Here is a 25,654-nt window from a genome sequence, read left to right as displayed (position 1 = left end):
TACACCTGCGAATCCAAATCTCATAGATCCTTCTCACGGATTGATTTTTTTTTAATCTCTAGTCCTCTTCTCAAAGTCAGAAGTAAGGCCCAGATAAATGATGTTGTAATTACTGACCATGCTATAATCTCATTTGAAATGGAACTTCGTCCTCTTCTGGCAGAAGAAACTAATAATTTCTATTTTCCAAAACATCTAATAAACAACATCTCGTTTCAACATTGGATACGTCACAAATGGCAAGAATATAGTTCTGATAATTATTTATATTTAGATAAACCAGAAATTTTTTGGGAAGCCGCAAAGGCATTCTTCCGGGGACAGATTAAAGCTTATATGGTCATCGCCAAAAAGAAATATTTTGCACGTGAACTGCAGTTGTCAAACACAGTCATGAATGCTTACAGAAAATACGTAAATACGCCATTAAATTTTTTTTGGGACAAATATAAGTTAGCTAGGCAAGACAGGGATCTCTTTCTAAAATCCAAATTAACCATGGAAGAAATGAGAATGAATGCCCTTTACACGGGACATCATGGTAAATCTGCAAAATATCTTGCCAGACTTGACAAGGTTAGGAAAAAGAATAATACGATTGAGCAGTTAGCAGTGGGTAATAAGAATTATACAACGCTGGCGGATATTAAAAATGTGTTTTTTGATTACTATCAAAAGATTTACGCTGCTAAAATAATTGATCCAGAGGACAGTGTGAGGTTTTGGAATAATGTTTCATGTCCAGTAGTCTCTCCTGATCAGATTGAAGTATTGAATCTTCCCATAACAACTCTGGAAGTTACAAAAGCTTTAGAGGAAGGTAAACTAGGCAAGGCCCCTGGCCCAGACCAACTACCCGCTGAGTTTTATAGATTGCTTAAAGATGAGATTGTGTCTATCCTTACCCTGCTGTTTAATGAGTATTATGCCAAAAAAAAAAGCTATGTCCAGATTCTTCTCAGCGTCAATCATCACTCTGATACTTAAAAAGAATAAAGACCCATCAGACCCTGCTTCATACAGACCGATCTCTCTATTAAATGTAGATTATAAACTGCTCACAACGATTATTGCTAATAGACTTAAAAATGTACTTCGGGAAATTATCCATCCAGATCAGACAGGCTTTATGATGGGTAGATCTCCCACAAAAAATATCCGCAGAACATATATGATTCTTGAACACTTATGGAATAAGTTACATAGAGACAAAGTAACTTGTAAACAGGATTTTGCTATGGTGATGATTGACGCTGAGAAGGCTTTCGATTCTATCATCTGGCAACATCTCCACAATTCTTTGTTTAATTTTGGTTTCTCTGGAAACATAACTCATTTTGTTAAAGCCATCTACAATTTTCCTATTTCCACTATTCTGGTCAATGGTAGTCAAACCCCGTTTCTTAAACTAGAAAAAGGGACACGACAGGGCTGCCCCCTTTCCCCCCTTCTTTTTAATATTGCCATAGAACCTATGGCAATATATCTACGCAAAGAAATCTCAGGTATAAAATTAGGTTCCCAAATCTGTGCTCTCTCACTATATGCTGACGACCTATTACTCTATCTCAAAAACACTAAAAGAAATATCCCTAAAGCGCTTGAAATCCTAGAACAGTTTAGTCTAATCTCAGGCTATAAAGTCAATACTCTTAAATCAGAGATACTATGGGTATATAAACATAAGGAGAGCTTCAAGTAACATAATTTCAGAGAAGTTGAAAGTTTTAGATATTTAGGGATCCAATTGCATAGAGACCCTGAGCTATGGTATAAATTCAACTATACAGCTTTTTTTTCTAATATCACACATAGAATACACCGTTGGACTCTATTTCCACTTTCACTAACTGCCAAGATAATGCTTATTAAATCTATCCTTTTTCCCAGTTATTATATATAATGAATAATTTGCCGCTATTTATTCTTGATAAAGATATTAAGTTCTCTAACCGAGCGTGTGCGGATCTTATCTGGAACAAAGGTAGACATATGCTCTCTATTAGAAAGCTCTCTCAAGCTAAGGAAATTGGAGGCCTTGCATTCCCAGATATTAAGACATACAACATAGCCATATTGGCACGATTTGGAGTAGATTGTTAAATAATCGGCGGAAAGTAACCAAACAGTAAAGTGGAGGAGGAGCTCATAAAGCCTTTCTCCCTTATAGCGGCTTTACACTGCCCGCATAGACGACTCCCTGAAAAAATTAATACATTAGCTAGTATTTTTAATAAAAGTAACCCTCAGTTTACGCCGGGGTTAGGTTCCAGAAGGAATGGTTGTAAATCGAAACCGTTGTAAATTGAAAGCCAGTTTATAATGTCAGTCAATGGGAAATGAGGGAGATAGGTTCCAAGCCCCTCTCAAATTTGTCATAAGTAACACCTAATACATTATTTTTAAATCTGTGAAATGAAGACTTTAAATGCTAGACAGCATTATAAACCTAATAAAATAATCACACAACACAAAATATATAATTAAACTAAGTTTAAATGAACAAAAACATTTGCTAAACAGCATTATAAACCTAATAAAATCATCACACAACACAGACTTCACTTGCATTTTTTCTGCAAACAGTTCTTTCTATGCATTCCAATCTGGACTTAGTTATAGACAGGAATATCTTATTCCTTTGAAATCTGCTCGATAGCTCAGGTCTGGTTAAACTGATTCATTTCATCTTGCTTGGCTTTGCTGCAACACAAGGAGACAGCTCCACCTACTGGCTATTTTAATAAATGCACTGCTTCTCAATGCTTTTCAGCAGTCACATGACTGGGAAAAAAAGGTTGTTATTCTGAAACGGTGAAAATTGAACCGTTGTAAAACAAGGGCCACCTGTACTGTTAAAGCGTGTCAACAAATCTGTTCCCGGTTAAAGATCAACTTTCATGTATCTAGTTTTCTTCCCATTAGAGGTAATCCGGAGTTTCAGCCAGGATTCCAATATACAATATATAATAGTTGGGCTAGTAAGGGCCTAATTTCAATAGCACAATTATTAGATGATGGATTAGGGGTGCGCACCTTCGAGAATATTGCCATACAGTATAATCTTTCGAACAAATCCTTTTATGCATATTTACAGATTCGCCACTTTATACAGGAAAAGCTGCAGATGGGTCCATGGCCAGGGAAATACGAAAGAGTTGGTGATTATATCAACTCTTATAGTCAGGGGAAGCACTCAATCTCGCTATTATACAAAATATTGCTCGCAAAACAAGGCCAGCTAATCATGGAACAATGCTCAGCACACTGGGCTAAACACTTTGATGAAATAGACGATGAAACAATCAGTAAAAGCATAAAATGGGTGAGCGACGCGCTCCTTCCCTTCTCCTGGAAGGAATCTCATCTAAAACTGCATAATAACGCATACATTTCACCCAAAAGACTTGCCCGCTGGTCATTACAACAGCAAGGACATTGTTATAAATGTCAATTCCCTTCAGCAAATCTATTTCACTGTTTCTGGTACTGTCCAAAAATAAATAAGCTATGGCGCAAAGTAAATTACTGGTTAAATAAGAACACACAGGAGCCCTTTTCTTTTGATCTAAAAATTTTTTTTTTATGGTTTCAGATTCAGCATCCCATAACCTTAGTAATACCATTACTCTAATAGTTAGGAATCTAATCCTGAAAAATTGGAAAAATAATAAAAACCCCCCTTTTAGCCTATTCCTTCAAGTGGTTAAAGCACAGATTATGTTTGAGCAATATAATATTTCCAGTACAAGTGAGAAGCAAATACAACGATTTTTTAACAAATGGTTGAAAGTAATAAAAACCTACACGCTTCCCACACAATATATACTTACCAAAGCATTTCAGAGATCTGTATATTTTGAAGGTCTAATTTTACGCAACATATTTCCTGTATCATGGTATTAATAACCCTCTGTAGAGGGTAGGGGGATGGGGAGAGGGGGACGATGGAGTAGAGAGCTTATATAATATATATTTTATTTTTTTTCCTTCTTCCTTCCTTTTTTCTTTTTCTTTCTGCACTTTAAGTTTTATATATGGGAAAAGTACGTCAGCAAGATATTGAGAACGTGTAAACATACAGATGCTTGTTATACTTGTCAAGATATGTATAATCATTTGTATTTATTGTTTATATCTCCCTTAAGCATGTATTTTGTTTTTTATTGCTGACTTGAAAATAAATGATTAAAAAAAAAAAAAAAATCCACCTTGCTTCAGACCTTGAGAAACAGGACAAACATTTTACCAACTATTTGTCAGAATAAAAGGTTTACAAAAACCAAACAGCAAACAAAAAATCCCACAAAACCAACCAAAAAAAAACAAACACTTCTCTTTCACTCACCGCTTGTCGGCTTTTGCATGATACAGTTTAACATCTTTCAGGTATCGGCTCATGTAGTATTCCAGAGTACTGAGTAAACTGCTGTCTTTATCCACAAGTTGGGCTGCTCGGGGCTGACTGGTTAGCCACTGCATGACTGAATCCAACTGCTGCTCTTGCACCTGCTGCAGAGATAGGAAAGCCACAAACTAGAGGACAATCTCACTCTGGCTTAGAGAAACAGCACCTTATGAATACATCCGGACTTGTATAACTGAATGTTGTTTGGGACATTTGTAAAACTGTACTTCATATCTCAACACTTAAATGGACATAGCACAGACAATTAGAGCTACCATATTCTTCAAGATTCTGAACTTCCGGCTATACTTTTTTTTTTATGAGATTAGAGTCCAAACTGCATAAAAAACTTAGATAATATAATAAAACTGGGCGGCCCAAATCCAAGGCTTTAAGTTGCTATGGCAACTAGGAAAATTATGCCTGGAAATGCCCTATGGCCATACTGCCCGCCCTTTAATTAAGAAGTTGGCTGTTACAGATTTAGACAAATTTGGGGTCTATTTTGTGGGAGTTCATGAGATTTTCTATTACAGAATTAGAATAGCACAAATAGTGTTTCAATTACTTGGCTGCCAGTAACATAATGCAGTCAAGCTTTAATCAATATAAAGCCAAAGGACAATAGAGATGTAACCACTGTTTGCCAAGAATACTACATGCAATCACGGTTGCATAAGACACAAGCAGCAGTGACTTAGCCAGATTAAGTAAGGGGTTAAATCAAATACAGGTGGCCCTCTGTTTACAACGGTTCAATTTGCACCGTTTCAGAATAACAACCTTTTTTTCCAGTCTGGAATTAATCAGTTTAACCAGACCTGAGCTATCGAGCAGATTTCAAAGGAACAAGATCTTCCTGTCTATAAATCAGTCCAGATTGGAATGCATAGAAAGAACTGTTTGAAGAAAAAAAGTGAAGTCTGTGTTGTGTGATTTTTTATTTTTTTTTTAGGTTTATAATGCTGTTTAACAAATGTTTTTGTTCATTTAACTTAGTTTAATTATATATTCTGTGTTTCGATTTACAACCATTCCTTCTGGAACCTAGCCCCGGCGTAAACTGAGGGCTACCTGTATACTAATATCAATTACTAAACCTTAGTTAATGCTCACCAGAAAATAGTTCGGCCAGCCCACAAACTATAGGCATGCCAAAGATCCCTAAATACAACAGGCAGCCTGCCAGGAAACATGGACAAAACTAAGATTGGGTGTATACTATAGAGAGTGCTTTTTACATAGGTTAGAGGAGTCTGGTTCCACCCATCATGTTTTTGGGCCCCAAGTCATTTTCTGGTGAGCCCTGTAAATCCTATGTACTTAGATATACATACATGCTGTACATTTCCTCTACATTTAAACTATACAGATCCAACAGCAACATAACATTAGGTTTATACAGAAGCTATCCATCACCCTTTGGCTTCATGTGTAGACTGGCACCAATAAGTCCAGCTACAATAGTGATCATCCCTGACTAATTGAATGTTACACTTACCATTTGCTGTGTGAAGATCTGCATGTCAGAAGGAGCAGCCTGTAAAAGACATAGATCCATAAAAGAAGGTGACATTTAAACACTTAAATTCCTCTTAAAATGAGTAAAAAATAAGCTCTCTGTAGCTTTTCACTTTTCATTTTGCTCTCTTCCTACAATTTATCACTGAAAATAGTTTGTCACTGCTTACTTTACCAAGTAAGGCTGGAGACCTTGCAACATACACAGTAATTGCTTGATCAGCATATCTGCTTTAACTGTCCACAGAGCATATCAAGGGGTGCATCCCTGGACTGCAAAACAAATGTTTTGCTAACAAAATGACAGTTCTAAATGCTTTTAACACATTTGCAAGTAGATCTTTTGCAATGTGGTGCTCTGCGGCTTACATAAAAAGTATAATAATTAATGTATATACTAAAAAATTACTTTCATGTCCCTTTAATTTGAAAAGGGGAAATGTTAATAGTGGGATACATCTTCCTTTACTACCAGAAGGAAGACGAGAGGTCAAAAAACAGATTAAAGAGTGATGGTGAAAATACTTCCAAAGCAAATAAAGATCTGCAATTTTGTGTGTTTTAAAAGGAATTATAATCACATTAAAAAAGGGACAGTTAAATCCAAAATTTGTATTGTTTAAAAAGATAATCCCTTTATTACCCATTCCCCAGTTTTGAACAGCAAACATGGTTATATTCATTTTTAACCTCTGATTACTTTGTATCCAAACCTCTTTTAATGAAAGTTTAATTTTGACTTGACTGTCCCTTAAATCCCCCTGCAAGAAATGTAATTAACCCTTTCGTGACAGTGTAAAAGTGTCTACATCGGAACACCTGTTCCGATGTAGACAAATTGAAACTACGCGATCGTGCATACGATCGCGAGATTTCAATTATTGGATCGCATCTGGGGGGCGTCCCTACAACGCTAGGAACGCCCTCCAGACCGCGATCAAGTCCTTGAAGCGCAGAAGGCTTCAGGACAGCCGTTTGATATGACGTTCTATTCCGTCATAACGGCTTTAAAGCCCAGTGTAAATATGACGGAATAGAACGGCATAACGGCGTTAAAAGGTTAAAAAAAAAAAAAAAAAACGCTTTTCCTATTTAAAACAAACAAAAAATTACAGATGTCTGTTTTCTGCTTATTGCATAGGAGGTCCACACAAAATCCTTTGAAGGGCCCAGAAGGGCTTCCCAAACTAGGGCCCAAGGGCCACATCTATGGAGGAAGCAGTTGACAACTTCCCTGTGCATTGAAACCTCAAACTGTTTCAAATACTGTTCCAAGCATATTTTTTCAACATACATGCTTACAAAAACTGGAAAGCTTTCATTATTTAAAGGGACACTCAAGTCAAAATGAAATTTTAATGATTCAGCTAGAGCATGCAATTTTAAACAACTTTCCAATTTAATTCCATTAACAAAATGTGCACAGTCTTTGTATATTTAACATTGTGTTACCAGCTCCTAATGAACATGTGCAAGAATTCAAAGAATATAGGTATATGCATTTGTGATTGGCTGATGGCTGTCACATGATACAGGGGGAGTGGAAATAGGCATAACTTTGCAATTTAATTTAAGAAAATCTACTACTCATTTGAAGTTCAGACTAAGTGCTACTGCATCGTCTTCTTATCATGCATTTGTTGATTATGCAAATCTACTGTATTGACTGGTCCTTTAAAGGGACAGTCTAGTATAAATTAAACTTTCATTATTCAGTTAGGACTTTTAATTTTAATTGACTTTCCAATTTACTTTTATCGTCAAATTTGCTTTTTTCTCATGGTATTCTTAGTTTAAACTAAACATAGGTAGGATCATATGCTAATTTCTAAGCTATCACATGCTTTTTAAATCTTTTTTCAACACAAAGAGACAGAAAGTACCATATAGATAACACTGATCAGGCACAGTGGGTTATTTAAGATTTAGCACAAAACAATGCTAACTGCAAGACAATAGATAAACAGTCACAGTCATGTGATCAGGGGGCTGGAAGAAGGTTCCTAGATATAAGGTAATCACAGAGGTAAAAAGTGTATTAATATCACAGTGTTGGCTATGCAAAACTAGGGAATGGCTAATAAAGGGATTATCTATCTTTAAAAAAAAATAACAATTCTATGGTAGACTGTCCCTTTAAAAGCAGTTTTTAAAAGGGAGAATAAAATTCTGTAACGCATATTAAAGAGGCACAAATAAACATATTCAAATATTTATAAAAATCATAAATCCCAGCCACTGAGTCTTAGAATCAAGAAGTTTTTTATTCTTCAACAAAAGATATGATCAAAGTGATCTTTCACACTATGCAATTATAACAAACATCGAGGAAACATCTGATATAGGTTCACTCAGATCCACACATACCCCATCCACCAAACACATCCGTGTCTAACCCTCAGCACAAATTATAAAACAAAAAACATCAGAAAATCAAAATAGTATCCAAAGTGAAAACTTCACTACCACTCCCAGGGAGTGAAACTCGACACCACCAACTAAGGACTGTATTAAAGTTAGAACCATTGAGAGTGTCCGCTAGATCCGTAACTCTATAATATTATATGAACCAAGAGTGTCTCGTAATGTTGCGGATACTCCTTAAACAAGAATGTCTCATTTATGTTACGAATATTCCAACTGTAACAATGCGTGATCACTTGAAAAGCATAAGCAAAAATCTTGTTGCCAATATACGAAGGCAGTCACAAGAAACATGACATGTTACAGTATTTGTAATCCATAATGGTTACATTCCACAGTTTACTTTTATCCAAGCTGCGAGTATCTCATACCCTCATGGCAGCTTGTGGCCTTTGATGTGTTGGAAACAGAGAAAGTGCATAAACAGCAGTGTTACCTCCTTCAGCGTATGTGTGCTTTTCTAGGTAATACCGTGAGGCTCTCTATCTTCAGTGTGGTTATTGGGACCCTCCAATATAGAATTCTAGTCTCACCTCACAATTTTCTGTGGCGTCTACTCGTTCCGACGCGCGTTTCGGGACTCCGCCCCTTTGTCAAGGAATTTATAGGTAATGGTGGGGAGGTGCAATTTAAACAAAATCGTATGTATCCCTATTGGCTAATCGCATACACACCTCCACTCTGACATCATGCTATACACATGCATTTTTGTTATCATTGCTTAGTTAGAAGACGAATGTATCTAAGACTCACAAATAGCTATTGATTACAGCCAAATGAACGTAAACAACGTTGAACAATCTCCGCATTGTTAATATCGCAATAGTACTCCAATGCACGACACGTTCTAAGATAAAACTCGCATATCCCACCGAATATATAATCAAAACAACTGCACGGTAAATGCTTAAACAAAATTTTTTATATATACAAACGTTCACAACAATTTTCAATTTCAGCTCTGTAACAGCTATCCTAAATCGTAACTTAATGGATAAGCTTCCTGTCACTAGTATTCTGCACACTGAATGCCAGTCAGAGCTGACTTGTATTTAATATTAAATGTGGTGGCTCAGCATCGGGGATCCCTATACCGGATACCCTAATAAAGAATAAATTAACTTTGAAAAATTAAAGCTAGAACTGAGCTGAAATATATCTTCCACACAGAAAAACGTATCGTATGGGTCTCAAAAGAATTCTTTCTTACCTTGTTAAATATTACTTCTCACAATCATATTTTATTTGACAAATGAGTCACACAGAAGAAACTCCTCCCTATATAGTCAATCATATTTTCAGGATAGATCGTGGATTGCCAGCTACTTCTATACATAGGGAACTGGACATTATGTATAGTATTTGATTGTCACAAGACCATATCGAACCTATCCTACGTCTCGTCATGAATCAGAAACGTGTTCATTGTTAGGTCTTGGCATCCAAGGTCGCAGTTTTTTAATCCATTCCTGCCTCTCTTCCATTATTCATCTCTTAAAGAAGAACACATTCTATTGGTACCTACAGGACTGTGAGAAAGCAATTCACCACTTAGAGACTGAGAGCATTATGGCTCAAATAAAATTTCCCCAGGAAATGTCTCTATTAAGGCCTTTGGGGACCATGGTATCTAATTGTCTGATCCATTGTGCTTCTTTGCGAAATAATATTTTTTGTCTGTCCCCTCCTCTACGTAAGGGGGGGACTCCATCAATGACTTGAAACCGTAACTGACTCTTATTGTGTGCCAATCGAGTAAAATGATGGGCCACAGGTGCATCTTTGTCATCCTTGCCTATGGCTGCTTTATGTTGACGTATCCTATCACGGACAGTCTGCGTGGTCTCTCCTACATATGCCAGGCCACATGGGCACTTAATGACGTATATGACATATTTAGAATTGCAGGAGAACCTACCATTAATTGGAATCCTTTTGCCTGAAAGCAGATGGGTGATATGATCCCCTTGTAACATGGAATGACAAAGAGCACAATTCATGCAGGAAAAGGAGCCTTTCTTAGTGACTGTAATAGGTTTTCTCATGGTACCCCAATCAGCCCGTATAAGTTCATCTTTCAAGTTTTTATTTCTCCTAAAAGAGAATAGTGGAGTCTCATTGAAGATCTTACCCACATGTATATCCTCTCTTAACAAGTGCCAGTGTTGTAATATTATCCTTTTGAAGACTTTACTATGTGACCCAAAATGGCTCACAAAGGGCACCGAAAAATTTTTGGCTTCACGAGTGGTCTTACTCAGTAGGCTAGCCCTATCAATATTCAATACTTTATTCATGTTCTCTTCCAGAATTTGCATTGGATAACCTCTATCTAAGAATTTTTTAGACATTTCATCCAATCTCTGTAGGCAAATTACTGGATCATCCACAATCCTTTTGGTCCGCAGAAGCTGGCCTAATGGAAGGTTTTTAATCAGAGAGGGGGGATGGAAACTTTCATACCGTAAGGTATTATTCCTATCCGTTTCTTTAGAGAATAAATCACTTCTGAGTTTGTGATCTACAAATCGATATCATGGTGTCTAAAAAGCTTACTTCAGACTTGCTTGCTTCTATGGTAAACTTTAAAGATTCATGTGCCGAATTGAGTTTTGATACAAATTGTGTCAGACCATCGTCACTGCCAGTCCAAATAAAGAAGATATCATCTATGTAACGATACCAGCCCAAAATGGACTTCTTGTAACCTTCATCCCTGTAGACCACATCCTCCTCGAACTTCCCTACAAAGAGGTTCGCATAAGTAGGTGCTACATTTGAGCCCATCGCTGTGCCTTGTTTTTGGACATAGAATGTATCCTCAAATAGGAAACATTTTTCATAAAGAATGATCTTAAAGAGGTCTTTAATGAGCCTTCTTTCACTCGGGGAATATAGGTTGTCCTTGTCTAAAAAATAGAATATTCCCTCGATTCCTAACTCATGAGGGATCGAAGTATATAGGCTGGCTATGTCCATTGTTACAAGCTGGCTATTCGCAGGAACTACCAGCGATGATATTTTGCACAAAAAGTCAGTCGTATCCTGTAGATACGAACTTAAATAACCTAATAAAGGTCTCATGAGTTGATCCAAAAATACTGCAATCGGTTGGAACATTGAATCAGTGCCTGCGACAATGGGTCGACCCGGAGGGTCAAGGAGTCTTTTATGTATCTTGGGTAATACATAAAATACCGGTATAATCGGATGTTCTTTAATCAGGAATTTCGCCTGTTTCTTTGTAATAATGTCAGAGGCTAAAGATTCCTCAACTATCTTACTGATTTTGCTTTTTACCCTCAATGTGGGGTCAGCCGTCAATTTAGCATAATTCTCTGTATCTTGTAATTGTCGGAGGACCTCCTCATATTTATTTTTATGCATGATAACAAGGGCACCGCCCTTGTCGGCTGGCTTAAGGATCAAATCCTCATTTTTCTGAATTGGACACCGGAGACACTACATATCAGATCTCAACCCGACAGAATCGGAGGGAACAGAGAGTCTAGTAGTGAATATATCAGGGATTGAGATCAGTGAGGCAATTTTAGGGGTATTACAAAAGGGATTATCTTTTGTCCCAACTACTACCCCAGACTTTTTTGAACTAGAATGTGACCTCCATCGTTTCTTTAGGAATCTCAGATTAAAGAGCTTTTTTGCGAATTAAGAGGAAATAAACAAAGCTGAGTCTACCAGCCCATTTCAATTTCATGTACGAAATATTAAACCTAAGAGCACTTTCAATCCTCCACATACTAATGCTTCAGTTGAAGCATATATTACTTTAATCAAAAAGGATTTTGAAAAATTCAAAAGAAATTTTCGTACAAAAATTAAGTCTAATATTTCTAGACAAGAGAAGTTAGCACTTGAATCAATTCAGAAAAATGAGGATTTGATCCTTAAGCCAGCCGACAAGGGCGGTGCCCTTGTTATCATGCATAAAAATAAATATAAGGAGGAGGTCCTCCGACAATTACAAGATACAGAGAATTATGCTAAATTGACGGCTGACCCCACATTGAGGGTAAAAAGCAAAATCAGTAAGATAGTTGAGGAATCTTTAGCCTCTGACATTATTACAAAGAAACAGGCGAAATTCCTGATTAAAGAACATCCGATTATACCGGTATTTTATGTATTACCCAAGATACATAAAAGACTCCTTGACCCTCCGGGTCGACCCATTGTCGCAGGCACTGATTCAATGTTCCAACCGATTGCAGTATTTTTGGATCAACTCATCAGACCTTTATTAGGTTATTTAAGTTCGTATCTACAGGATACGACTGACTTTTTGTGCAAAATATCATCGCTGGTAGTTCCTGCGAATAGCCAGCTTGTAACAATGGACATAGCCAGCCTATATACTTCGATCCCTCATGAGTTAGGAATCGAGGGAATATTCTATTTTTAGACAAGGACAACCTATATTCCCCGAGTGAAAGAAGGCTCATTAAAGACCTCTTTAAGATCATTCTTTATGAAAAAATTTTCCTATTTGAGGATACATTCTCTGTCCAAAAACAAGGCACAGCGATGGGCTCAAATGTAGCACCTACTTATGCGAACCTCTTTGTAGGGAAGTTCGAGGAGGATGTGGTCTACAGGGATGAAGGTTACAAGAAGTCCATTTTGGGCTGGTATCGTTACATAGATGATATCTTCTTTATTTGGACTGGCAGCGACGATGGTCTGACACAATTTGTATCAAAACTCAATTCGGCACATGAATCTTTAAAGTTTACCATAGAAGCAAGCAAGTCTGAAGTAAGCTTTTTAGACACCATGATATCGATTGTAGATCACAAACTCAGAAGTGATTTATTCTCTAAAGAAACGGATAGGAATAATACCTTACGGTATGAAAGTTTCCATCCCCCCTCTCTGATTAAAAACCTTCCATTAGGCCAGCTTCTGCGGACCAAAAGGATTGTGGATGATCCAGTAATTTGCCTACAGAGATTGGATGAAATGTCTAAAAAATTCTTAGATATAGAGGTTATCCAATGCAAATTCTGGAAGAGAACATGAATAAAGTATTGAATATTGATAGGGCTAGCCTACTGAGTAAGACCACTCGTGAAGCCAAAAAAATTTCGGTGCCCTTTGTGAGCCATTTTGGGTCACATAGTAAAGTCTTCAAAAGGATAATATTACAACACTGGCACTTGTTAAGAGAGGATATACATGTGGGTAAGATCTTCAATGAGACTCCACTATTCTCTTTTAGGAGAAATAAAAACTTGAAAGATGAACTTATACGGGTTGATTGGGGTACCATGAGAAAACCTATTACAGTCACTAAGAAAGGCTCCTTTTCCTGCATGAATTGTGCTCTTTGTCATTCCATGTTACAAGGGGGATCATATCACCCATCCGCTTTCAGGCAAAAGGATTCCAATTAATGGTAGGTTCTCCTGCAATTCTAAATATGTCATATACGTCATTAAGTGCCCATGTGGCCTGGCATATGTAGGAGAGACCACGCAGACTGTCCGTGATAGGATACGTCAACATAAAGCAGCCATAGGCAAGGATGACGAAGATGCACCTGTGGCCCATCATTTTACTTGATTGGCACACAATAAGAGTCAGTTACGGTTTCAAGTCATTGATGGAGTCCCCCCCTTACGTAGAGGAGGGGACAGACAAAAAATATTATTTCGCAAAGAAGCACAATGGATCAGACAATTAGATACCATGGTCCCCAAAGGCCTTAATAGAGACATTTCCTGGGGAAATTTTATTTGAGCCATAATGCTCTCAGTCTCTAAGTGGTGAATTGCTTTCTCACAGTCCTGTAGGTACCAATAGAATGTGTTCTTCTTTAAGAGATGAATAATGGAAGAGAGGCAGGAATGGATTAAAAAACTGCGACCTTGGATGCCAAGACCTAACAATGAACACGTTTCTGATTCATGACGAGATGTAGGATAGGTTCGATATGGTCTTGTGACAATCAAATACTATACATAATGTCCAGTTCCCTATGTATAGAAGTAGCTGGCAATCCACGATCTATCCTGAAAATATGATTGACTATATAGGGAGGAGTTTCTTCTGTGTGACTCATTTGTCAAATAAAATATGATTGTGAGAAGTAATATTTAACAAGGTAAGAAAGAATTCTTTTGAGACCCATACGATACGTTTTTCTGTGTGGAAGATATATTTCAGCTCAGTTCTAGCTTTAATTTTTCAAAGTTAATTTATTCTTTATTAGGGTATCCGGTATAGGGATCCCCGATGCTGAGCCACCACATTTAATATTAAATACAAGTCAGCTCTGACTGGCATTCAGTGTGCAGAATACTAGTGACAGGAAGCTTATCCATTAAGTTACGATTTAGGATAGCTGTTACAGAGCTGAAATTGAAAATTGTTGTGAACGTTTGTATATATAAAAAATTTTGTTTAAGCATTTACCGTGCAGTTGTTTTGATTATATATTCGGTGGGATATGCGAGTTTTATCTTAGAACGTGTCGTGCATTGGAGTACTATTGAGATATTAACAATGCGGAGATTGTTCAACGTTGTTTACGTTCATTTGGCTGTAATCAATAGCTATTTGTGAGTCTTAGATACATTCGTCTTCTAACTAAGCAATGATAACAAAAATGCATGTGTATAGCATGATGTCAGAGTGGAGGTGTGTATGCGATTAGCCAATAGGGATACATACGATTTTGTTTAAATTGCACCTCCCCACCATTACCTATAAATTCCTTGACAAAGGGGCGGAGTCCCGAAACGCGCGTCGGAACGAGTAGACGCCACCGCAGAGACCTGTCTATCCTGCAGTCTGAGCCATAGAAAATTGTGAGGTGAGACTAGAATTCTATATTGGAGGGTCCCAATAACCACACTGAAGATAGAGAGCCTCACGGTATTACCTAGAAAAGCACACATACGCTGAAGGAGGTAACACTGCTGTTTATGCACTTTCTCTGTTTCCAACACATCAAAGGCCACAAGCTGCCATGAGGGTACGAGATACTCGCAGCTTGGATAAAAGTAAACTGTGGAATGTAACCATTATGGATTACAAATACTGTAACATGTCATGTTTCTTGTGACTGCCTTCGTATATTGGCAACAAGATTTTTGCTTATGCTTTTCAAGTGATCACGCATTGTTACAGTTGGAATATTCGTAACATAAATGAGACATTCTTGTTTAAGGAGTATCCGCAACATTACGAGACACTCTTGGTTCATATAATATTATAGAGTTACGGATCTAGCGGACACTCTCAATGGTTCTAACTTTAATACAGTCCTTAGTTGGTGGTGTCGAGTTTCACTCCCTGGGAGTGGTAGTGAAGTTTTCACTTTGGATACTATTTTGATTTTCTGATGTTTTTTGTTTTATAATTTGTGCTGAGGGTTAGACACGGATGTGTTTGGTGGATGGGGTATGTGTGGATCTGAGTGAACCTATATCAGATGTTTCCTCGATGTTTGTTATAATTGCATAGTGTGAAAGATCACTTTGATCATATCTTTTGTTGAAGAATAAAAAACTTCTTGATTCTAAGACTCAGTGGCTGGGATTTATGATTTTTATTATTATTATATAGTCTGTGACCGGACTTTATCCCGTGCCTGAGCATATTTTCTAGAAAGGGTGGTGCGGTCACATTATATCTTATATATTCAAATATTTGTTACAATGAGTAAAGTCAATATAATGCACTTTAAACTGATCTAGAAACAAAGGTTTGTGCACAACTTACATCCCTAAGAACAGATTGTTAAACGGCTAATAAAGGACAACTCTCAAAGATCAAAATTTTTTTCAGGATATGAACATTCGATTTAAGAAAAGGCAATGCATTTTAAAATAAAAAAGCGTCAACATACTTATAACATTTACTGCCAACTGTCACTGTCCTAATGATATAGAAAGTTCTCTGAATTAACATTATTAGTAGTGCATTGTGGCCTTTTCCAGAAAAATAGTTAAAATGTAAAGCTTTAATTAGGTTAACGGTCTATAAGTCGGCAAAATATATTTTTTATATTAACTAGTTTTGTTTGTATTCACTTTATTTAGATAACAGTAAGTCAGTTTTGTATTTTAATTACAGACATTTTGTGGAAATTGGTTTCCTTCAGGTTACAATGTTTAAACTTTCTACATTTTTCGTTTACATTAAACGACAGAATAATCAGTAGAATATTTGGAGCTTGCATTTAATTAAGCTTCAACACTTGCTTTTAAGAGATAAAAAGACCTACCTTCTCAGTCAAGTTATAAATGACACGAGTCAGCGCCTCTGCAAGAATGCGTGTGTTACGGGCCAACACCTGAGTATCCACCTTCCACCTACAGAGTAAATATATTGTTTAAATAAAAACACTTTAATGGAAAGGGAGTATAAATGCTGAAAAAAACATTTTATAACATAACTTCTCATGTTTTAAAGGGACAGTCCACTTGAAAATGTCTATGGTTTAAAAAGAATCCCTTTATTACCCATTCCCCAGTCTTGCATAGCCAATACAGTTATATTAATACACATTTTACCTCTGTGATTAAGTTGTATCCAAGACTTTGCAGTCTGCCCCCTTTTCTCAGTGCTTTTTATAAACTGTGCAAAGCTGGGGAATGGGTAATAAAAAAGGTGTTATCTATCTTTTTAACCCCTTAACGACTGACGACGTGCAGGGTACGTCCTCTAAAAAATGTCAGTTAACGACCAAGGACGTACCCTGCACGTCCTCAGTTTGGAAAGCAGCTGGAAGCGATCCTGCTCGCTTCCAGCTGCTTTCCAGTTATTGCAGTGATGCCTCGACATCGAGGCATCCTGCAATAACACTTTCTGGCCATCCGATGCAGAGAGAGCCACTCTGTGGCCCTCTCTGCACCGGACATCGATGGCCGGTATCGTTGGTGGGTGGGAGCCGGGTGGGCGGCCATCGGTGATCTCTGTAAGGTTGAGGGGGCGGGATCGGAGCTTTCGGGGGCGTGCACGGGGCGGGAGCGGGTGGGAACAGCTACACTACAGAAAAAGTTAGGAGTAAAAGTGTAATAAAAAATTAAATAAACATTTTTTTAAAAAAGCATCTAAGCGATCTGGAAGGGTGGGGGGTTGGTATTGGGGGGGGGAAGCTACACTACAGAAAAGGGAAAAAAAATTTTTAATAAAAAAACATATTTTCACTAAAATGGGTACTGGCAGACAGCTGCCAGTACCCAAGATGGCGCACATTAAGTCAGAGGGGGAGGGTTAGAGAGCTGTTGGGTGGGGGATCAGTGAGGTTGGGGGCTAAGGGGGATCCTACACAGAAGCATATGTAAATATGCTAAAAAAAAAATGCACAAAAAAGCCCAAATTTTCCTTTTATTTTAGTACTGGCAGAGTTTCTGCCAGTACTTAAAATGGCGGGACATTTGTGGGGTAGGGGAGGGAAGAGAGATGTTTGGGAGGGATCAGGGGGTCTGATGTTTCAGGTGGGAGGCTGATCTCTACACTAAAATTAACCCTGCAAGCTCCCTACAAGCTACCTAATTAACCCCTTCACTGCTAGCCATAATACACGTGTGATGCGCAGCGCCATTTAGCAGCATTCTAATTACCAAAAAGCAACGCCAAAGTCATATATGTCTGCTATTTCTAAACAAAGGGGATCCCAGAGAAGCATTTACAACCATTTGTGCCATAATTGCACAAGCTGTTTGTAAATGATTTCAGTGAGAAACCTAAAATTGTGAAAAACGTAACGTTTTTTTTAATTTGATCGCATTTGGCGGTGAAATGGTGGCATGAAATATACCAAAATGGGCCTAGATCAATACTTGGGGTTGTCTACTACACTAAAGCTAAAAATACCCCAAAAAGCTCCTTACATGCTCCCTAATTAACCCCTTCACTGCTGGGCATAATACACGTGTGGTGCGCAGTGGCATTTAGCGGCCTTCTAATTACCAAAAAGCAATGCCCAAAGCCATATATGTCTGCTATTTCTGAACAAAGGGGATCCCAGAGAAGAATTTACAACCATTTATGCCATAATTGCACAAGCAGTTTGTAAATCATTTCAGTGAGAAACTGAAAGTTTGTGAAAAAATTTGTGAAAAAGTGAACGATTTTTTGTATTTGATCGCATTTGGCGGTGAAATGGTGGCATGAAATATACCAAAATGGGCCTAGATCAATACTTTGGGATGTCTTCTAAAAAAATATATATATATGTCAATGGATATTCAGGGATTCCTGAAAGATATCAGTGTCCCAATGTAACTAGCGCTAATTTTGAAAAAAAAAATGGTTTGAAAATAGCAAAGTGCTACTTGTAATTATGGCCCTATAAGTTACAAAAAAAGCAAAGAAGATGTAAACATTGGGTATTTCTAAACTCAGGACAAAATTTAGAAACTATTTAGCATGGGTGTTTTTTGGTGGTTGTAGATATGTAACAGATTTTGGGGTTCAAAGTTAGAAAAAGTGTTTTTTTCCATTTTTCCTCATATTTTATAAAATTTTTTATAGTAAATGATAAGATATGATGAAAATAATGGTATTTTTAGAAAGTCCATTTAATGGCGAGAAAAACGGTATATAATATGTGTGGGTACAGTAAATGAGTAAGAGGAAAATTTCAGCTAAACACAAACACCGCAGAAATGTAAAAATAGCCTTGGTCCCAAACGGACAGAAAATGGAAAAGTGCTCTGGTCACTAAGGGGTTAAACAATAAAAAAAAAAAAAAATATCAAAGTAGACTGTCCCTTTAGAGAGACAAAAAAAAAAAAACATCTTAAAGGGATACTAAACCCATTTTTTTTATTTCATGATTCAGATAGAGCATGAGATTTTAAGCACCTTTCTAATTTACTCCTATTATCAATTTTTCTTTGTTCTCATGCTATCTTGATTTGAAAAAGCAGTACTGTAAGCATTAGAGCCAGACCATTTTTTGTTCAGCACATGGGTAGCACTTGCTGATTTGTGGCTAAATGTAGCAAACCAATCAGCAGCTCTACCAAGGTGCTGAACTAAAAAATGGGCCGGCTCCTAACCTTTTATTACTGCTTTTTCAAATCAAGATAACATTTGAACAAAGAAAAATTGATAATAGGAGTAAAATAGAAAGTTGCTTAAAATTGCATGCTCTATCTGAATCATGAAAGAAAAAATGTGGGGTTAGTATCCCTTTAAGATTTTAATAGAAAATGTTTAATTATGCATAGTAAAAACAAAAAATAAATAAATGTAATATACTTTCATTATTTAGTTTGCCCCCTTCTTTACATAGTTTAACGTTCAAATTTGTGGGTTTTCCGCTTCTAAGAATTGGAAGTGAACACTGCAGACTTAAAATACCAAACCCTAACGAATCTCAGCAGAAGTTATAAAATATTGAACTGCAAATCAATATAGGGTTTCCTAACAAATCTTTTTCATTGCAATAACAAGATAAGGCAAGTTAAGGCACTTTATCATTGTTAAAACCACTTTTGCTTTCTGAAATTTTTTTTTATGTTCTGAAAAGATGTATTATGTCATAGACCCGACTATATCTTTTCTCTATGGCCCAACACTAGAGGTTAAGTCACCATGGCATAAAAAAATTGGAACTAGGCATGGGAGATTTGCATTCCGCATTCGTTTGCAAAATGAAAGCTGAATATGACCGCAGGCAGTGGCATTTGGCTCTTTCGGAGCCAGATATATTAGTGAGAAAGTGCAACACAGATCTGGATTTGCACTTTCACACTGATATATCCCGCTCTGAAAAGAGCCAAATGCTACGGACTAATGCTATATACACAAATGGTCTCCCATGACTAATTGAAACTATACATGAGTACATTGCCTCTAGTCTGTCTTGCTTGGGTGCTATATCAAACTCCATTTGCTGGATACCCACATACACCAGCTATAAGATGTAATGCAAAGTAATCTGTGTGCACCTCTCTCCTTCCTAGTTACGGCCCTGCAGGTATAACAAACAATGTCCATCAATGAAAGCATTGAGACAACTTGGTGACATTGAAACTTATACAGTTCTATCCAAAAATCCAACAACTCAATACACCAGGGAATTATCACATCTTTTGGATGAGGTGGTGGAGGAGGGTCTCATGGATCAGGAAACAGCCAATCATTGTCTGGTTGCTGATCCGGTGACACCCATCTTCCACCACCTCCCTAAAGTTCATAAAAGTTTGTCAAACATAAAGGGGAGACCAATAGTGGCGGGCATTGGGTCCTTATTAGAGCCACTATCCAAGTGGGTAGATGATTTTTTACAGCCAATGGTTCTACTATTGCCCAGCTATATTCAAGATACTTCACATGCGCTGCAACCTTTGGAGTCTGTGGTTTGGAGGGAGGAGTACAGCTGGCTGACAGTTGATGTGTACTCCTCCATCCCCCACACTCATGGTTTAAATGCTATCAGGTTTTTTTCTGAATTTATTCATTGACTTACCTTTGGAGTCCAGAAATTTGATTGTTAGGATTGTGAAATTTTTACTTGAGCATAATTTTTTCATGTTCCAGGGGCGCTACTACCTCCAGAGACGTGGCACTGCAATGGGGGCAAAGTTTGCCCCCACCTATGCCAACCTGTTCATGGGTTGGTGGGAGACTGGGCCACATCTATGGAGGTAGTAACCGCCCCCTCAGTTCACATTGTAAAGTATGCTAGATTCATTGACAACCTGCTGATTGTATTGTTGTCTGACTCACAGGCTGCTAATGATTTTGTTGCCACATTGAACAATAATAAGGTTGGACTTCAGTTTACCCATGAATGGCAGAAAAACACCATCAATTTTCTGGACATCTCTCTCACAGGAGATGCCAAAGGAGGTAAGGTTATCTCTGCTCTCTATCGAAAACCGATCACAATAGCCTTATACACGCTCGCAGTTGCCATACGCAACATGCATTTAAAGGAATTGCAAAAAGTCAATTCCTACGAGCTAAACGAAATTGCACATATGAAGAAACTTTTCATTCAGAAAGCAGAGACCTTAAATCACGAATGTTAAAGAGAGGCTAGTCAAGTTATTGATAAGGCATTTTTTGAAACCAAGGATACAGATAGGGTTACTGCATTAGAAAAACAAGAGATCTCCCAGTAACTCAAAACACAAACTTAAATTCATTACATCATATTCTAACCAATATGAAGTAGTGTGTCGCATTATCAAAAGAAATTTACCAATACTAATGGGGGACAAACACTTAAAGGAAACAATTGAACAAGGATGTATGTTTGTCGCAAAAAGGAATGCAACATTGGGCAATATAGTTGCCCCAAGTATGTTAAGAACTGAAATAAATTCTGGGTCATCATGGATGAGGCACAATTGAACTTTTAAAAGCGGGAGAAAAGCATGTACTTCATGCGATCATATTAATATTTCTTCCACATTTAAGTCCCATGTCACGGGAGAAGAATTTACAACCAGAAGTTGTGTAAATTGCAAAAGTACATTTATTATTTACATAATAGAGTGCACAAACTGCAAAAAACAGTACACAGGTAGGACTACCAGAGAAGTAGGCAAACGCATTAGAGAACATTTGTACTATATCAAATAAACGCACATGCTCGGCCCTGTCCACACATTTTATTGATTTTCACCATCAAGACGTTACGTTCTTTAGGTGGCAGGTCATAGGGCAGGTAAAAACACCACCAAGGGGTGGAGATAAGCTATCAATATTATGTAAACAAGAGACATATTGGATTTTTAAAATTAAGTGCCTCTTGCCGCACGGGTATAACTCAGAGTATGACATTATTAACTATTGGCAGAAATAATAATTGTGGTGGTTTTTTCATCTCCATAGTTTCCTTACTCCTCAATATATTTATTTGATAGTGAACTAGCATTGATGTGTGAGCTAGGTGAGAATATAATTATGCCATTTGGTATTGTTATTAGAAAGAGTGAATACAAAAAAATAATAATCCATATTATAGAGGACATAGACTTACACTTTATCTTAATGAACGTTTTAAGAGTGTTATTAGTAGTCCAACTATATGGTTTATTCTTAGGAATTGACTAGATAGACATATCCCATTGCTCCACTCAGTCTGATACATATTTAAATTACAGCCATCTATATCAATAATTCCCTGAATCTATTAATAAGGACAAAAACTTAAGAATATTAGAGTAAAAAAGCAAATTCATATAATTTGAACAGAAATACTATGTATATGTATTTATTTGATCTATGCTCTTAATCTGGTGCTTAGATGGGCTGGAAATATGAACCATGCTCACACATGGTTGTATACATACATATATTATGTTATATGACATTTATATCTTGTTCCTCATTAAGGTATTGTACCATAAAATTTCCTGCAAAATGTACTAATAATTATAGGTTTAATTTATCATTTCATAATTTTATTTTTTATTTACAACATTGCTTTACTATTGTTCTATTATTTATATTGACTATGTCCCATATATCCACCTTTTTGTAAATCCAATGTACCTATGTATTTAACACATTGAAATTGTATGCACATATACACAATATTTGAGTAAGTGATTATAGGGTTAAGTTTTAGGACAATTGTTTTTAACCAATGAACATGGATTGTTTGGCATAAAAGGGTGCACCCCCTAACAGGTGCTATTCTATGATTACAGTCAATATGACCAAAACCGGTCAGATTTACTTTGCCTAAACCTACCCCATGTAGTTGTATGTTACATGCATACATTTTTTAAGGAATAAAGTGATACTATTTTTCTAAATGCTTCATTTTTGGACTTTTTTTTTTTTTTTTTTACATAGTGTATTATTATAACTGTTGGTTATGCAAAACTTGGGTATTGGTAATTAAGGGATTATCTATCTTTTAAAACATAATAAATTCTGGTGTTGACTATCCCTTTAACTTACTTCTCTTACCAGCATACGGTATTTCAATACCAGAGGGATCTGTTATCTATATGAAGGATAGAAACCTTCAAATATATGAAGGGACCCTTAACACCGTCTTCTAATAATCCCCAAAACCTACTTTTTCTTATTAATAAAAATAAAATCACTGCCGTCTATTTTATCTGTTCCTCTTACCCTAAACTTTTGAAAGAGATTGTTTTGAAATACAGCATTGATCCAGTGCTTGATTTCCTATGTAAGCTGCCATATTTTAGTGTACGTTACAGGGGCACAGTAGTCACATGGTCATGATGCAGTCACGTGACACATACACAATATTGTCTGTTACATATATAGTACTAAGAGGAATTGCATCTGCCTGCAGCGTGTGAGCAGCAGTGTCTGAAAGCACATATTTATCAGTCAGGGTATACATATATTAAATTTACCAGTCTATATGTATATAATACACATTATGCAGCAGGATTTAAATAAAATGCTTAAAAAGTAGGGTACTTCAGTTTTTAACTTCTCCCACAGTTTTTTTTTCCAAACTGCCCACAAGTTTTCTGCTAGCTGTTTTCTGTGCACGGCTAAGTTCAGGCAATATTATTTATTGTCAATTACTGACATGCTTCGGGAGGGGGGGAGGAAGCTCTCACAGCACTGCATATACTTCGTTCAAAAGAAGTTTTCTGCTTTTTATCACCTTTCTTCCTGTTAAAGGGCCATAATACCCAAATGTTTAAACACTTGAAAGTGATGCAGCATAGCTGTAAAAAGCTGAATAAAAAATATCACCTGAACATCTCTATGTAAAAAAGAAAGATATTTTACCTCAAAAGTTCCTCAGTAGCCACATCCCATTGTAAAGGATTTCTAAGCAGCATATTAGTATGTCTGTCCTGGGACAACTGAAAGGATGAGCCTCGTGCACTCTCATATTTCACCAATCAGGTAAAGGAAGCTTACTATGAAATCTCATGAGAGTTAAGTCAAATCTCATGAGATCACAGTAAGAGTTCATGACCTCAGCACTGCTGATGCCGATTCTTCATTTTTTTTAATTTATTTTTTTTACCTGCAGCTGGGAACAGCCGAGTATAACTTTTTACACAGAACTTACTCTGCTGAGCTGAGGAGATTGTGAGGTAAAATATATTCCTTTTTTACATAGAGATGCTCAGGTGATATTTTCCTGTCAGCTTTTTACAGTTATACTGCATCAGTTTCAAGTGATTTAGCATATGAGTATTATGTCCTTTTAATATAAATCACTAAGGGCTGACACCCAAGCTTAGTGATCGTTTAGCAAGGATCGTATCTATTATTTATCTGAGGGTGTAGTAGGAGCAGATCACACTGCTAAATAAGTTTTAAAAACAGAAGCACCCTACTTATAAGCATTTTATTTCAATCCTGCTGCATAATGTGCACTATATACATAGACTGGTAAATTAAATATATGTATACCCTGACTGAGAAATAAATATGTTCCTTTAGACACTGCTGCTCACACGCTGCAGGCAGATGGGATTCCTCTAAGTAGTACTATATATGTAACGGACAATATGTTGTGTGTGTGTGTCACATGACTATCATGACCATGTGACTACTGTGCCCCTGTAACGTACGTTACAACATGGCAGCTTACATAGGAGAATTAATCCCTGGAACCATGCTGTATTTCAAAATTCCACTTACCCTAAGCTCCTTCAACAGCTTGGGGTAAGTGGAAGAGATAAGAGACAGCAGTGATACTTTATTTTTATTATTAGAAAAAAGTAGGTTTCAGCAATTTTCATCAGGTTTAATGTCCCTTTAAGTGGAAGCTGAGAGCATTTGCAAACAAAACAAAAAACCACACAAGGGATTACAATCTTAAAGGGATACTAAACTCAATTTTTTTTCTTTAAATGATTCAGATAGAGCATGACATTTTAAGCAACTTTCTAATTTACTCCTATTAATTTTCTTCGTTCTCTTGCTATCTTTATTTAAAAATCAGGAATGTAAAGCTTAGGAGACAGTTCATTTTTGGTTCAGAACCTGGGTTACGTTTGCTTATTGGTGGCTAAATGTAACCCTATCCAGGTACAGCTCCCACAGTGCACGCAAACTGAAGTGCATGATACGGCTTGTCAAGAATACAATATCACTTATTTGTGAATGTAGACCACGTCTAACAGGGTAGAAGAAAACCTAAATTCCAAGATGGCGGCAGTGTGAAGATGCAGAACATCACTAACCAACACTTTGGAAGGGTTACAATAAGAATAACTTTGAAGAGAGCTGCAAGCACAGGAGGAAAAGCAAGGGGATGATGAGCAACTATGCTACTGTACTTGTACTCAGCCGTTTAATGTCCATTTAAAGCAAATCTAAATACAGATTCTAAATTCATAACTAATACTTATT

At 36.9% G+C, this 25,654-nt stretch overlaps 1 protein-coding gene across 1 annotated transcript in view; it reads right to left on the bottom strand.

The window, feature by feature from the left end:
• Positions 1-25,654, bottom strand: part of NCLN (nicalin) — a 79,094-nt gene that overhangs the window by 36,835 nt on the left and 16,605 nt on the right. The window contains exons 10-12 of the mRNA XM_053702865.1: positions 16,605-16,692; positions 5,910-5,948; positions 4,349-4,512 (exon numbers count right to left, since the gene is read on the bottom strand). Coding sequence (XP_053558840.1) covers positions 4,349-4,512; positions 5,910-5,948; positions 16,605-16,692 — 291 coding nt within the window. The remainder of the gene's footprint in view (positions 1-4,348; positions 4,513-5,909; positions 5,949-16,604; positions 16,693-25,654) is intronic.

The sequence above is a fragment of the Bombina bombina genome, chromosome 2, assembly GCF_027579735.1.
Source record: "Bombina bombina isolate aBomBom1 chromosome 2, aBomBom1.pri, whole genome shotgun sequence".
In the NCBI taxonomy this organism is placed as follows: Eukaryota; Metazoa; Chordata; class Amphibia; order Anura; family Bombinatoridae; genus Bombina; species Bombina bombina.
Note: the sequence above shows the minus strand (reverse complement) of the source record. Positions and strands in the feature narration are given on the sequence as shown.